Raw genomic sequence first — 15,596 nt, forward strand, 5'->3', positions numbered from 1 at the left:
AGTCACAAAAGGGGATTGAGGACAGTTGTACTGAACATTTTGGTGGTAGTAAAAAGACTTATGAAATTTGAAATGCATAAGACTGTGCTATACCTTAGGCTTATCTATGTGTATTTTACTTCACCGGAGTTGTTTCTTCACAGGCAAGGACCAACCATTCCCAAGTTTTATCTCATCGACAAGCAACAGCCACAATGGTAGTTCTCCCTTATAAATCCCCAACTAATAGTTTACTTCACCTAAGTAAGTGTTGCTCTGAGTAAGTAAAATATAAGTAATACCAAATATGAAAGTGCAGTGTATTAAGTGTGTACAAAAATCTGTGAAACAATATTTCAGGTGTTCACTCAGCTGAAGTGAAGCTAGGTGAACAGATGAAAATCGACCTGTACTTTACCAGGCCAGAAAATCAGCCAAAAGACATCACATACATGGTGAGAGTTATTCTGCAGTTTGCACTTGTGCATGAATCATAATTGTTATAAGTAATGAAGGATTAATGAAAAACTTTTTCCCATAGATTTTAAGTAGAGGTCAGCTGGTGAAACATTTCAGAGAAAAGAACAATAATATAAACCAGATGTCATTGTCTTTTGATATTACAAAAGAAATGCTGCCATCATTCCGCATTGTAGCCTTCTATCACACAAACGCCAATGAACTTGTATCAGATTCTGTTTGGGTGGATGTGACCGACACCTGCATGGGAACGGTGAGAGACACAACAATGATGTCTAAAGTTCATGTACATAAACTAAATAAGAGGTGCATTATTATTTTTAGTAAAAGACCAGGAAATTAAAATTTTCTGTTCTTGTTTATTTTAGCTGACACTAGAAATGGATAAACCCGCTGCAAGCTATGAACCTGGCAAATCTTTCACTCTAAAAGTAACTGGAGATCCAGGGGCCACAGTGGGGTTGGTGGCTGTTGACAAAAGTGTCTACGTGTTGAATAACAAGAACCGCCTAACACAGAAAAAGGTACATTTTATGGTGTTCATGGCTTCCTCTATGATTTTTTTTAACTGTGGTGGTCAAATGAGTGTGTGTGTGTGTGTGTGTGTGTGTGTGTGTGTGTGTGTGTGTGTGTGTGTGTGTTTGTGTGTGTGTGTGTGTGTGTGTGTGTGTGTGTGGGAGGGGGGGGTTCACTGTCATTACAATGTCATTGAAATGCATAATTTGTTCACATTACTTTATGATATAATGTATGAATTTTGCATACTTGGCCTGAGTCCATGCTATGTACATCTAATTTTAACAAAACCACAATACAGGAACACACATTGAACGGAGTGAATAAATGATTCAAGGTGTGTGTGATAAACAGGTAACTAGCGCAACAGTTACAGAGAAAAAAAGAGACTAGATTAAAAACTATGTTTTTTCTGTCACGCCCAGCTCAAAGGCTATGACAAGAACGGGAGGCAGACGAGCAGATCTAGGTCAAAAAACATTTATTTAGAAGACCCATGTGTAGCGACCACAACTTGTAGTAGTGCACAAGCGCTGCTGCCTGCTCCCACCAGATTCCATCTGGAGGCCAAACCAAGCAGGGCGTGGCTGGCTTGAAACCAGCCTTTTAACAGCATCCAGGTGTGCTCAATCAGGCAGCCCAGCCATCCGACCACTTCCTGAAAGGAAAAAGAAAGAAAGGAAAAAACAGAGACCCCTAGTGGACTGACGGGGTCGTCACACCCCCACCCATAAAAAAATGGAGTTCTCATCAAAACTCCATTACCTACTACAATTACTGCAATACCTTAGAAGCTAGGAACACGGTGCTCTGGATAAAGCATCAGCAACAACATTATCTGAGCCCTTAATGTGGCGAATATCCAGACAATAAGACTGCAAAAACAACACCCAACGCATCAATCTGCGATTTGGGCACTGCAATGAATGCAAAAATGTTAGAGGATTATGATCTGTGAAGACCACCAGAGGAACACTGCCAGAATCCAAGTATACCTCAAAATGCTGTAAAGCCCAGATAAGTGCAAGTGTTTCTTTTTCAATAACCGAGTAGTTCAGCTGAAATTGGTTAAATTTTTTGGAGTAGAAACTCACAGGTCGATCAACCCCACCTTCATCACTCTGAAATAACACAGCACCTGCACCTACATCGTTAGCATCCACATGCAAGGCAAAAGGACAATCCATGCGTGGAGCTGAAAGAACAGGAGAAGAACAGAGAAGAGATTTGATTTCATCAAAAGCCTTCTGACAGGAAGGTGACCAGATATATTTCACCTTCTCCTTCAGCAAATCTGTCAAAGGAGCAACAACAGTAGAGAAATTTTTACAAAAACTGCGGTAGTATCCCACAAGGCCAAGAAACCGCTGAAGTTCTTTTTTTGTTGCCGGTATAGGATAATGCGCAACTGCAGACACTTTAGCCTCTATCGGCCGCACGCTCCCTTGCCCTACCACTTTACCCAAATAGGTAACAGTGGCCTTAGCAAACTCGCACTTGGCCAAATTTAAGGTCAGGTGTGCTTCAGTTAATCTGTCAAACAGTTTATCAATATGACCCAGATGTTCTTTCCATGAATTACTAAAGACCACAACATCATCCAGATATACAGCACAACCCTCCAACCCAGACACAACCATGTTCATCAAGCGCTGAAATGTGGCCGGTGCGTTTCGTAGTCCAAAACTCATAACAGAATAGGAGAACAAACCAAAAGGAGTTATAAAGGCAGAAATCTCCCTGGCCCTCTCAGACAGTGGAACTTGCCAATAACCCTTCAACAGATCAAACTTGCTCACAAACCGAGCTGACCCAACCTGATCAACACAATCTTCCATTCGTGGCAACGGGTAAGCATCTGGTTTTGTAACCATGTTTACTTTACGATAGTCCGTACAAAACCTGAAACTTTTGTCAGACTTCTGCACCAACAAACAAGGTGATGCCCAACTAGATGCAGAGGGTGTGGCAATACCATTGTCCAACATGTACTGAATCTCCCTGTCCATCACTTTCCGCTTTTCTTCAGATATCCGATAGAAACGCTGCCGGATTGGCTGCGCCTCACCTACATCAATATTGTGTTCAATCAGGTGTGTTCGACTTGGCACATCACCAAACAAACAGGCATACTTATTAATTAGAGTAGTCAACTCTGCGCCTCTCTCCTGAGGCAAATGTCCAAACACAGAGTCCAGATTCTTCAGAGTATCAGAATTTTCCAGCCTACCAGTCAATGAACCCTCATTACATGCAACTACTCCATCATTTTCCAGCACAGACAAGAAACCCAAACCACCCACCGCAGTAGCTACCGAAACAGCTTTTTTAGTCTGCTTCTCCTCACCCAGTGGGTCCGCAACCTGCAACTCTCGAGTATAATAAGGTTTCAATAAGTTTACATGACAAAGCTGTGTTGATTTCCTACGCTCAGGGGTTGACAACAGATAATTTTGATCTGACAACTGGGTTAGGACAGTGAATGGGCCTGTAAATTTAGCTTGAAAGGGAGAACTAACAGTTGGTAATAAGGCAAGTACCTGATCACCAGGACTAAAACACCGTTGCTCCACCTTACGGTCATAAAGGCGCTTCATTTTTTTCTGGGAAGAGGTTAGCTTCTCTCTAGCCATCTCTCCCCCCATATACAACCGATGCCTGAAGCCATTGACATAGTCAAGTAAATTGCTTGGGGGTTGTGACTGCCCCACTGCATCATGCAATAACTTAAGCGGTCCACGCACTGCATGTCCAAAAACAAGCTCATTTGGACTAAATCCAATGCTCTCCTGCACCACCTCCCGAGCAGCCAACAAAAGCCACGGTAAGCCATCCTCCCAATCCTGGTTTAGCTCCACACAATAGCTACGCAGCAAGGATTTCAAGGTCTGGTGAAATCGCTCAAGAACACCTTGACTCTGAGCATGATATGCAGAAGCCTGGTTATGTTTTACATGCAACGTTTTCAAGACCTGAGCAAACAAGTGAGAAGAAAAGTTTGAACCTTGATCAGATTGGATCACCTTTGGAATGCCAAAGATAGAAATAAACTGAGTCAGAGCCTTCACCACAGACCTAGCAGTAATGGTACGAAGTGGATAAGCAGCCGGTTATCTTGTGGTCTGACACATTATTGTCAGCAAGTAGTTACTCCCAGCCTTAGAACGGGGCAAAGGACCGACACAATCAATAATGAGATGTTCAAATGGTTGCATAATTGCGGGAATGGGATACAAAGGAACCGGTTTAATACTCTGGTTAGGCTTTCCTGCTATCTGACAGGTATGACAGGTTCTGATATATTCAGACACATCCCTTTTTAACCGGGGCCAGAAAAAGTAACGCAAAATATAGTTATACGTCTTCCGGACCCCCAGATGCCCCAACCGATCATGGGAAGTTACCAACACCTCAGTGCGAAACTTAGCCGGGACCACAACCTGCCAGAGTGGATCACCCATATAATATTCTCCATGTGCCAACCACTTCCGCACCAGCATTCCATCCTTCAACACGTACCCACTTGCAACACTCTCCACATCAGTGACAACCTGGTCAAACAAGTGTTGAAGAGAAGGATCCCCTCTCTGCTCCGCTATCAGGTCACTGCGAGAAACAGATAAAAGAGAGTCAGGGATATCCATACCACTTTCTCCTGGTACCCCACCCTCAGGGGCAGAAACCAACTCCGGCTCAGCACGGCACATAGCCCGTGTCACCGCACAGGCTGTAAAAATTCCAGGAAAACACCGGGCACTCTCATCTGGCTCTCTGGAAACAGGTGAAGATGTCACTATAGGTGAAGGTGGTGGACAATCAGCCCACACCTGGCTTCCAGCAAGATCGTTACCAAGAATAATGTCCACCCCCTCCAGAGGAAGAGCAGGGCGCACCCCCATGACAACCTGTCCCTGAACCAACCCACAGTTCAATGAAAGTTTATGCAGTGGAACTGGTAGTACCATTAGCCCCATTCCCCGCATCAAAACATGGTCTCCCGTGCTGGATTTTTCAGAAAAGGGCAATACAGAGCTAACAATATATGAATGAAATGCTCCAGTATCCCTCAAAATCTTCACCGGTGTGGAAATATCACTCCCCACCAGGGACACATGACCGTCTGAAACAAAAGCGGAGAAATTCACATGATCTAAACCACAACTTCCTACTTCCACCCGCTCAGAAGAGGCAAGACCAGCATGTTTTTTTACAGGGACAGCAAAAGCAACGGGTTTAACATGGCCTGCTCGTTTAGGACATTCACGTTTCCAATGACCTTTGGCTTTGCAATAATGGCATAGGTCAGTGGGATCATAACGTGCATAACCACTTGCAACCCGTTCCAACCTACTGTCCAACTCAGAACCACCACCTTCCACATGATAGCGATCCTCTCCCCTGTAACCAAAACCACTACGAGCATGACACTCACGACCACCCCTGTGGGTGAGTACATACTCATCTGCTAGCACAGCAGCCTCAGCAGCTGTCGTCACATTATGCTCACTGATATACACGGCGAGGTGTCGAGGAACAGAGTTCTTAAACTGCTCCAACACAACCAGGTTACAGAGGTCAACAAAAGTACTAACTTTCAGGGAAGCACACCACCTTTTAAAATGAATCCCTAGCTCCCTGGCAAACTCAACATGGGATTGTTTCCCAGTCTTTTCCCACATCCGAAACCTCTGTCTGTAAGCCTCTGGTACTAACTCGTATGCAGTTAAAACAGCCTGCTTCACAGTGGCATAAACTTTGCTTTGATCCACTGTAAGAGCAGAGTATGCCTCTTGAGCCTTGCCTGTCAAAACACACTGTAATAACAGCGTGCGATCTGAATCAGACCAACCCCTACTTTCGGCAACGCGCTCGAACAGGGAGAAAAATGTGTCAGGATCCCATTCTGAAAACTGAGGAACCAAACGCAGGTTGTTGGCAACATCAAAGGAGCTAGAAGTAGTCCTACCGGAGATATCCAAAGAGGCATAGCCTGCACCTGCTGAACTCAACCTTCGCTCTTCCACCTCCAGTTTCTTCACCTCCAGCCTTTTCTGTTCTATTCCAGCTTGTAACAAGAGTAATTCCCTTTTTTGTTCAAAAGTCAAACCACCAAAGACATCGGTTCCTAACAACGAACCGGCAGCCTGCAACTGAACTGGCTTAATCACACCAGAATCAGTCAAATTAGCCTTGATGATTGCTTTAATACTCTCCTTGGAGCGCTTATCACCAACGTCTAGTTTGAAATGATCGGCGATTTTTAACAGCTGTTCACGTGTACAGCGCTCCAACCCCTCCTCAGACGGATCCCCCAAAAAATCTTCAACAGCAGCCATGCCAGAAATCACTACCCACACAAAAACAACAACGATAAGCCAAAGTTTACTGTACCGGTAGCACCCCAAGTCAACAGAACCCAAACACAGCCACAACGACACAGCAGCCCTGCCCCTCTAACTACCGAAAGAAAAATCTAACTAAACTCCCCCCTAGTCTTCGGAAGTTACTTGTGGTGGGTATTTATGCACTGACGCCCGAGAGCCCGGAAAAGCAACCAATAAATGGCGACTCACCTGCAGCTCCGGATGTGCTCCCGAGACAACTGCTCTAACCACTTTCACAACACACTAATACCCCCCCACAACAAGCTCCATAAGGGAAACTGTTGTTAAGCCTAACAGGGACAGGACCACCGCTACTCACCAAGACTGGCTGGGGCCGACAACTCAGAAGCTGCTATCTAAACACAGACTCCAAATCAGATAAAGAATGGCTACCACACTCACCAAACCACAATGCTCGTTAACGCTCCCCAACAAAACAAACCAGAATGCCACACCAAACGGGTCCAAACTGACGAGCCCCCACTTGTCACGCCCAGCTCAAAGGCTATGACAAGAACGGGAGGCAGACGAGCAGATCTAGGTCAAAAAACATTTATTTAGAAGACCCATGTGTAGCGACCACAACTTGTAGTAGTGCACAAGCGCTGCTGCCTGCTCCCACCAGATTCCATCTGGAGGCCAAACCAAGCAGGGCGTGGCTGGCTTGAAACCAGCCTTTTAACAGCATCCAGGTGTGCTCAATCAGGCAGCCCAGCCATCCGACCACTTCCTGAAAGGAAAAAGAAAGAAAGGAAAAAACAGAGACCCCTAGTGGACTGACGGGGTCGTCACATTTCATATTTATATCCAGCCTTGTAATCCAGGGTGAAATCATCAGCAGCTTTGCATTATACATTTGCAAGGTGAAAACTGTCAGGGTGCAGTTTTGCCCGCTGCACCCTGGCACCTTCTTCCACTCCACCGCTGATCTCTGCCACCTGCCGTTGCTAATTAAGCCAGACTCATTCCACCTGCCATCCTTCCTACATAAACTCACCTCAATCTGCTTTTGCCCGCCGGGATTGTCTTTTCCCCACGTCTCTCAACTGGCCTCGACCCCTCACGATGCTCTGTCTTCCTTTGTCCCTCGCCCCTTCCACATTGTCCTTTCAGCCTTCATGCCTTCCTGCCTTCTTCCCACGACCTACAACCTTCGTCCTTGTGCCTGCCCTCGTCCCTCGTCATTGCCTCGCCTCACGTCTGCCTGCCTGCCTTGTACTTGCATTCAGTATATATACACATATATGTGTGTGTGTGTGTGTGTATACAGATTATATGAAATGTAATGGTTCATAATACATATTTAATACATATATATATATATATATATATATATATATATATATATATATATATATATATATATATGTTGCGTTCAGTAGATTTAACCTTGCTGGTTTTGATATACCGTCTTGAAGGATTGAGGAAAAAGCAGTGCAGTTCACGATTAATGATAACAAATGAATAGACCTCAGCCTTGGCAAAAGTCATTCACTCAGCACCCAGCACCGTTGGTTAAAATATTTAGGTTAAAACATATAGCGAGGTTTAGCCTGTATATGTTTTGACCCTGTCTAGAGTGGCGAAACCCCCCACAATAAATTCACGGCTTTTCACCAAGGTGCAAATTTAAAAAAAAAATTTCTTCCAAAATTATTATCCACGATCAGGGTATGTAAATTTCTGACTGGAAAAATGCTGGGATATGTTGTCCCAGTATAGGTGAAACCAACACGCAGCAACTATTTAAAAAATGTGTAAACGGTTTTGATTGAATAACTAACTTTTCTACTCCTATTTTGCAAAATCAACACTTACACCCAGTCAAATAATGAAAAGAATTTCTGAAAATATATCGTATAGCTTTCACTTAATGCGAAATTTTAAATAAACTGCAATCAAACTATTCAAAGAAGTTTTTGAACTACACTTAAATAATTCTGTATAGCTGCAATATTTAATGTATTTAACGACTTCAGTCGATGCTCAACTGAAAAATGCATTTGACAGTTGCAAATATTAAAAGTATACTAGAAACAAAGTAGTGATGTATTCATGACACATTTATATTGAACAGCCACAGGCCTGTTTTCACAGGGCAGACAAATGCTTGATATTCCTCTTGCTGCAAAAGCAGATGGTTAAGGCAAGTTTGTAGTGACCATAGTGAATAGCTTTGATAGGGGAATTGGAGGGTATATTCACCGCCACTCAAGTCTGAGTGACGGTCTAAGATAGAATAAAACAAAAAGCATTCAAAAAGCTAAATAACCCATAGAACATGCAATAACTCTTTCGTATAGGTGGTTTCTGATGTATCATCAAAATAAACCATGTTTACCTATGGTTTAGATCAGTTTTTTAAAAGGTTTGAGGAGCAATGCATGATGGAAAATTTCGGCTCCCCCCGCTGTCCCTCTCGTCTTTTGCGACGCGAGTTGTTGACCCGGGTGGGAGGAAAAGATCATTTTGATGTCATCCAAGCACAAAATGAATCTAGCTAACATAAATAAGGCAAGATGTGTGTTATTGATCCAACAATTGGGGAATTATTGAGCAGCAGCAGCAACATAACATATAGAAATCAAACTAAACATAAGACCTAAAAATATGAAGTGGTATACATTCTTACATCCTATAGTTAAATCCATTTTGTTCCATAAGAGGCTATGGGTTTACCAAAATATATAAATAAAGGGGAGCTATTAAAAATAACGGTGTGAAACCTATCAGAAGAATAATGGTCTGACATTTTAGCTGCTTCTTTGTAGAAATATTTCAGGCTTTTTTTTTTTCTTACATTGTTACTGTATTTAGGATACAATATTAGAGATTAGTGAGAAAAACTGATTTATTGATTATACACATTTTGGAATCCTGAGCAAAAGAGGGCAATATTTAGAAACGTAGTGGGTAAAAAGTTAAATTAGTCAGGATTTGATGAATTAAAACCATATTGTTAGTTACTTTTGTTTATTTTTATTGAAACGCAATGAATTTTAACGTGTTATCCCGATAAAGTCGGCTGTTTGCTTTAAGGATGGTAAAAATGGACTTTATATGTTTTATTCAGTAAGACATATTTAGAAACCATTCCCAAAAATGCCGGAATCCTCGGCTCCAAAAAAAACAACAACAAAGAAACAAGATTATACACAGGTAGATTTTTCAATGCATTGTTTGTCATCAAACCCAGCTGCAGTGCTTGTTTCCAAAAAAGCTAAAGCTTAGTCTCTTCTGACCGAAGCATACAATTCCAGTCCAAGTCCCAGAACACTTAAATTTTTTTGTGATGGTAGCACAGAGTAGGCTTTTTTTCTACCCTTACTTCCAAGCAGCTGGTTGATATATAATATACCATACATAATATACCATACATGATGGTTTTAGAGATTTTGTATCCCGAAAATGCTGCACTTTGCTAACAGCGGATTGATAATAAAAAACAATTGTTATGGAATTTAGTTTTATCCACACTGCAGGCTAAAGGAGGTAAGGTGGTGGTGTTGGTCGCTTTTATTCTTTGGGGATGCTTTATTCACTAGATACACGGAAACTGGTCAGAGTCAAAAAAGGGGCTTTGATTGAGCTAAATGCAGTGCAATCCTTGAAGAAAATCTGAGAAAAGACTAGAGACTAGACCCTGAACTTACTGGTAGAGCAATGATGGAGTGATTTTACCTATTTTAGACCGGCCTTGTCCAATCTCAAATAGAAACTTTTACCTGAACTTAAATTATTTTTCTTAAATGCTGTTTAAAATGAAATAAAAGTTATTTTCTCGGGTGTTCTGACGGATGAAATCAGCAGACAGCTCCTTCATTTTCAAGGAAAACCTGAAAGAAAAACAGGGGTTGGCGTTCAAAGTTACTGCAGGGCTATCATGGGGATGTTAAGTCTTACGTCACGCGTGACGTTTAGCCTCTTCCTGGTCCAAGCGCTCAACACGTCTAGATCAATAACAATGGCGGAATCTGTAAATTTATTTACGATCACGTCCTTCTTTAGTAAGGTACCCTTGGCGGTCAAAAAGGGTTTAAACTCCTTCAACTCCAACAGAGTGGTTAGTGTAGCGCATCATTCAGGTGGCATAATTAAGGGTGGAGTCCAGGCATCGATGAAAAAGAAGGTTTACGAGGTTGAGGTGAGTTAGCTGTAAGCTAGCTAGCTGATAGGTGATATTCCATGTTCTGGGTGAGGTATTTCGAAAGAAAAAAAATATAGAGGACTGCTATAACTGTGGATGTAACTAAACAAGGATTAAAAAGTAAATATGTGACAGCCAGGTTTTAGGGGGTTTAGGGAACTAGGGAATTAGTAGTATGATCTGATAGCCCCAGCTAGCTACAGAAGTATTGTTATGGTTACAGCGCTGACAGCAATGTGTTTTAGAAGTGTTAGGGTGAGGGAGTAAAATTGTTTTCAGTACAGGTGCAAGTTGAGGGCCAGGCAGTCAAGTACAGCACATGCGAGTGCCCAATCGGCAGGGACAAGTGCCATCATATGGCAGCTTTGTTGATTTGGGTTGAGAAAAATGTGTCCCGCACCGACATGGAATGTGTGTGGAAGAAGGCCAACGCTCCGAAGGGGGACGAAATTGCAACCAAGAGAGTGTCTGAGATGACACCATCCACAGCACAAGGTTTGTAATAAGTTTGTTGATGTTGCGTGGTTTAAATTATTTTCTTAACTACGTAATGTGGTTTAAAGCTATTGCTAATGAGATTAATCGTATTTAAGTTAACATACACTCGCGGTGTGTTGTATTGCAGCTGAAAAATCATGATCATATCACCATATTGAAATATATTTGCAAGACAGTGAGGCTGAGATGTACACTGAGATTTTTTTTAGATTGTGTGCTATAAATAAATGATGATTATAATAAAAGGCTATTAAATTGAGATAAATACATTACTCATTTTATCATTATAACCATTTGTATACCATTATTTCAGCTGGCATCAAAAGACCTGTCACCCAGGAGGACAAAGAATGGGCTCAGGCATCCTTGTTACAGCTTGGGCGTTTTACAGGATGGGGTGGATTTTGAGTCCAGAGACACCTCAGGTAAGATTTTTTACTTTTGTACTTTCATGTTCCCTTAGAATTAGCAGAAACATCACAATTACACTAACATTAAATCAATGACAATTCAGCTAGGGTTTTGTCATCCAACACATAATCATTTTGTTTTGTACAATGTTATATGTTTAATTTTTTGAAATTTGAACCAGAGGTTGGTTTCAAACTGTGTAATATAGTTAAAAAATAACAATACATAATTTAGGCTCATAATACATTTGGTAAACTACACGTATGTATGTATGTATGTATGTATGTATGTATGTATGTATGTATGTATGTATGTATGTATGTATGTATGTATGTATGTATGTATGTACTGTATGTAAACCATTGCTTTCATTTCAAATGTATTTTGTATACACTATGTGGCTAAGTATGTGGACACCTCACTGACTTCACAACTTGTGCCTAACTTTAAATCTAGACTCTCCCAATCAAGATCTTTGATGGGCTGGTGACCAGCCCAGGTTTTGTCCAAGCTGAGGACAAGGCTCTATATGTGCTGTCAATGCTTGTTGTCAATGATCAGGAGAAGCAGCAGATTGAGGAAGCAACTGTTGGCCAGGCTAAGAACTCACTATGGTAAGAAAGTATACCCTGGTGGTTCAGAGAGCCTAATACGCGGAACCTTAAACGCATGCAAACAGACAACACAAGCATAACTAAGTTAGCCCTGATGACATTCTGCTGTCATTTACTCTAACCCCGGATTTTCACCAACTGTGGACTGGCTGCGGATCAGTTCCAAATTGTCTGCTAAAGGCTGTAAATTAGCTCAAAATGTAGAAGTGTGCTAGAGAATGTCAGATTGTTTTTACATGAAACTGTAATTGCCAATTGTTGAGCAAAATTGGTCTCTCTAATTGTTGGTTTCTTTTAACAGGTTAACATATCGCAAGAAAAGGATAACAGCAAGTAACTTTGGTTTGGTCTTGGCAGCAGTCAAGCGGAAGTTTTACCCGCCTTCCTTATTCAAAACCCTGCTTGGGCTCTACAACCTCAAAGAAGGATCTAAAGTTAGTTGTAGTTAATAAGTGAATATTTAAAATGAAGGCATCTGGTGTTGTCACACAAGAGAGGGGACTGTTCCTATCTGATAGCGGCCTGCTTGGTGGATCTCCTGATGGGACGGTGTTTGGAAACTGCGTGATTGAAGTCAAGTGTCTGTGGTCAGCCAGAACCAAGACTATCCTGCAGGCAGCGGAGAGTAGGGACTTTTTCATGGAGTTCGATGAAGTGGTTGGTTCCCTGACACTAAAAAAAAAATCACAACTAATGGCATCAGATCCAGGGAAACCTGCACCTTACCAGAGCTAACAGCTGTCAACTGCTTGTGTGGACACCTCTTGACCTTGTCATTCTGCCAGTGCTAAAAGATCCTACATGGGCTGTGAACAATGACAGTCTTGAAATATTTTATAAAGATTTTTTCCTACCTAACATTCTCTCCCAGTTTTAAGAAAACAAATCCACCCACTAAAGCTTTTATGGAAGTAATCAACTGGGAAACGTGATATTAGTTAAATGTATTCACCAGTGTCTCCCCTTGTTTTCTGTAAATACTTTTGTTGTGGCTTTTTACATTTAATCTGCTGTAGCCTATTTTTGTGCATGACTGAAATAATTTGAACTGCTTTAAAGTAATTTAGGATAAATGTTGAATGTTTGTAGTGCTTTACTTTAAGATAAGATAAAATGCTGTGTAGCCTATATTTTATAAAGATTTTCCTATCCTTACAACTCTCACAGTTTTAAGAAAATAAATTAAACTTTGACATTTCTCACAAGCCAGGTATTTTATTTATTATTATATATCAAACAAAGACGGGATGTTCAGGGAGATGGCTGAGGTGCTCGGGGAATTGGAAAGTCTTCCCCTCATTCCAAGCAAAACGCGATGGTCCAGCAGCTTTTCCATTGGGGAAATGCCAACTGCACACCCTAGAGATCCAATTTGGAGTGAAGTTTTCACGTCTGTAAAAAAAAAATATATAATTATTAATAAATATTACTTTTAGAATCAAATTACATTAATTCACCAAAGGGATTTTTTAATTATTATTCAAAGGTTGTAGTACTTTCCTAGTGACCAGACTGACGTACTACAGGTGAAATTTTGATAATACCTAATAATACTGTATTACATAATATAACACTAATTTACTAAAAAGGGGGTTTGTTTGTTCCATAACCTGAAACCAAGCATACTAAGACACACACAGCTTCTTCAAGATTGGATTTGGCCAGGCTTGTTCTGTGTATGTACACTGAGCAATGTAAGATCTGAATCAAATATGTAATCATACCTGGCCATTAACCATGATTCTGATCTTATATCTCAGACTCCCTCCAACAATGATCAATTATTATAGAAATGAGAAACGTTAGCAGATTATCATAATATCAAACTGGTCTAATCACGAGAATCTCTCTAGTAGTTGTCATGATTTGTTTACTGACACTGCATGAAAAGTGAGATTTTCGTCCCAGTAAACTACCGCAGATCTCCCTAATTTTCGTCAGTTAACGACAATTTGCAACCCGCGCTTGTCGCCGTTGGTCAGTGCCACAAATTGTCGGAACCGGACAATGACGTATGTGGAGAGCGATCAGCTGTACTAATGGCCCTAATTAGCATAGGACTGGCTTGAATAACCTACTCAGTATTGGCTGAAACCACTATTTTCAAATAAGTAAATTTGAAAATCGTGATTGGCAGCAAAACCACACGTGGCCAGGCCAGGCTTGAATGTTCTTACTCGTGATTGGTTGGCATATATATATATTTTTTTAATATATAGATATTTTATTTATATTTTTATATATATATAGATATTTTATTTATATTTATTCATATTATGCTGTATATTTATGTTATCCTACACTACTACACTATTATTAGGCTACCATCAAGGACATGAATGAATTTATACAGGAAATTAACATTTGCCAGGAAGATGTTTATGCAAAGAAAGAGCTTTATTAAAACAAACACAACTATATACAACGCGAGGATCTGCCCACACATGCGTTTTCAAAAATTAAAACTCCTCTCCGAGGCAGGTCCGATGTGCAGACGCTTACTGTGCGTAGCTCTGTACTTCGGCGTCGCCTCTAACCGGGACTGCAGCTTCACACAGAGTTCAGAGAAATCCGGCCTATGAAATGACGGCGGCCGTACAATCCATCCAGAGACCCCGCCAACGACGCTATCTTCTTCGCCAGAAATGAGGTCGACGGTGGCGGACTTCCAGAGTTCCACTTCCTCATCCGCTAGCACACTCTGCCTCGATTCCAGCAGCTGTAAAAAAATAAATAAAATGAATCAGTACTATGCGATGGGATGCACTGCGTATGGACACAACACATCTATCAATGCACCTGAAAAATAGTCACCAAATAAAGTCTTACCCTGTTTCTTCTAGCTTGACTCCGAGCTGAATTCTTGGCAGCTTCAGCTCCTGCGTACCATCTCATAATACGTCTTACAGGCGGCTGGAAAACAATTAAATGAGAGTGGTATGAATAAAAATCAAACGCAAGTCACAGTAACAAGGAAGGAGAAAACAGTAAAACAAGTCACTTACACACAATGTCGTCTTTATCAACATCGTGTAAATCTGGACTTGCAGTTATTGCTCCGAGCAAATAGGGCTTGGGATCCGCGTTGCATTGTGGGACGTGGCGGCCAAGTTGATGGCAACGCAACGTTAAAATACCTCTGACATAACGTTGTTGAACGAAGAGACGTAGAAGTAGAGTTGAGAAAGAATAGATAGAAAAAATATGTTAAAATCCCAAAAAGGATCTGAAATTTACCGGGACACATTAAATAGAGAAACCAGGGACCGGTATGTTGCGAAAATCAGCATTATTATGGAGCGCCGACGACCACTTGTTGCCACTGTTTTGCATATCGGACGTCTTCGGCTACCTAGTTTGTGGTGTGAGCGCCTATACTTCAGAACAGTTCCAAAGCTACAAGTCCTTCGAGTCTCATGTGCAGTTTACGAATGGATGGATTCGGGAGCTGCAGATCATAAAGCCAGCAAACAGTGGGAACACAGTAATTCGCCCTATGTTAAGCTGTGCTCAGACGGGCTCTGGCACCTGCTAACCGCTAGTGCTAACAACCACTCACGCATGTAA

At 41.5% G+C, this 15,596-nt stretch overlaps 1 protein-coding gene across 2 annotated transcripts in view; it reads left to right on the forward strand.

The window, feature by feature from the left end:
* Window positions 1-15,596, forward strand: part of LOC105936763 (complement C3) — a 119,051-nt gene that overhangs the window by 34,095 nt on the left and 69,360 nt on the right. For both annotated transcript variants that reach the window (XM_036137295.1, XM_036137294.1), the window contains exons 13-16: window positions 144-243; window positions 340-434; window positions 521-712; window positions 828-983. In XM_036137295.1, coding sequence (XP_035993188.1) covers window positions 144-243; window positions 340-434; window positions 521-712; window positions 828-983 — 543 coding nt within the window. The remainder of the gene's footprint in view (window positions 1-143; window positions 244-339; window positions 435-520; window positions 713-827; window positions 984-15,596) is intronic.

Source organism: Fundulus heteroclitus, chromosome 5 (genome assembly GCF_011125445.2).
Source record: "Fundulus heteroclitus isolate FHET01 chromosome 5, MU-UCD_Fhet_4.1, whole genome shotgun sequence".
In the NCBI taxonomy this organism is placed as follows: Eukaryota; Metazoa; Chordata; class Actinopteri; order Cyprinodontiformes; family Fundulidae; genus Fundulus; species Fundulus heteroclitus.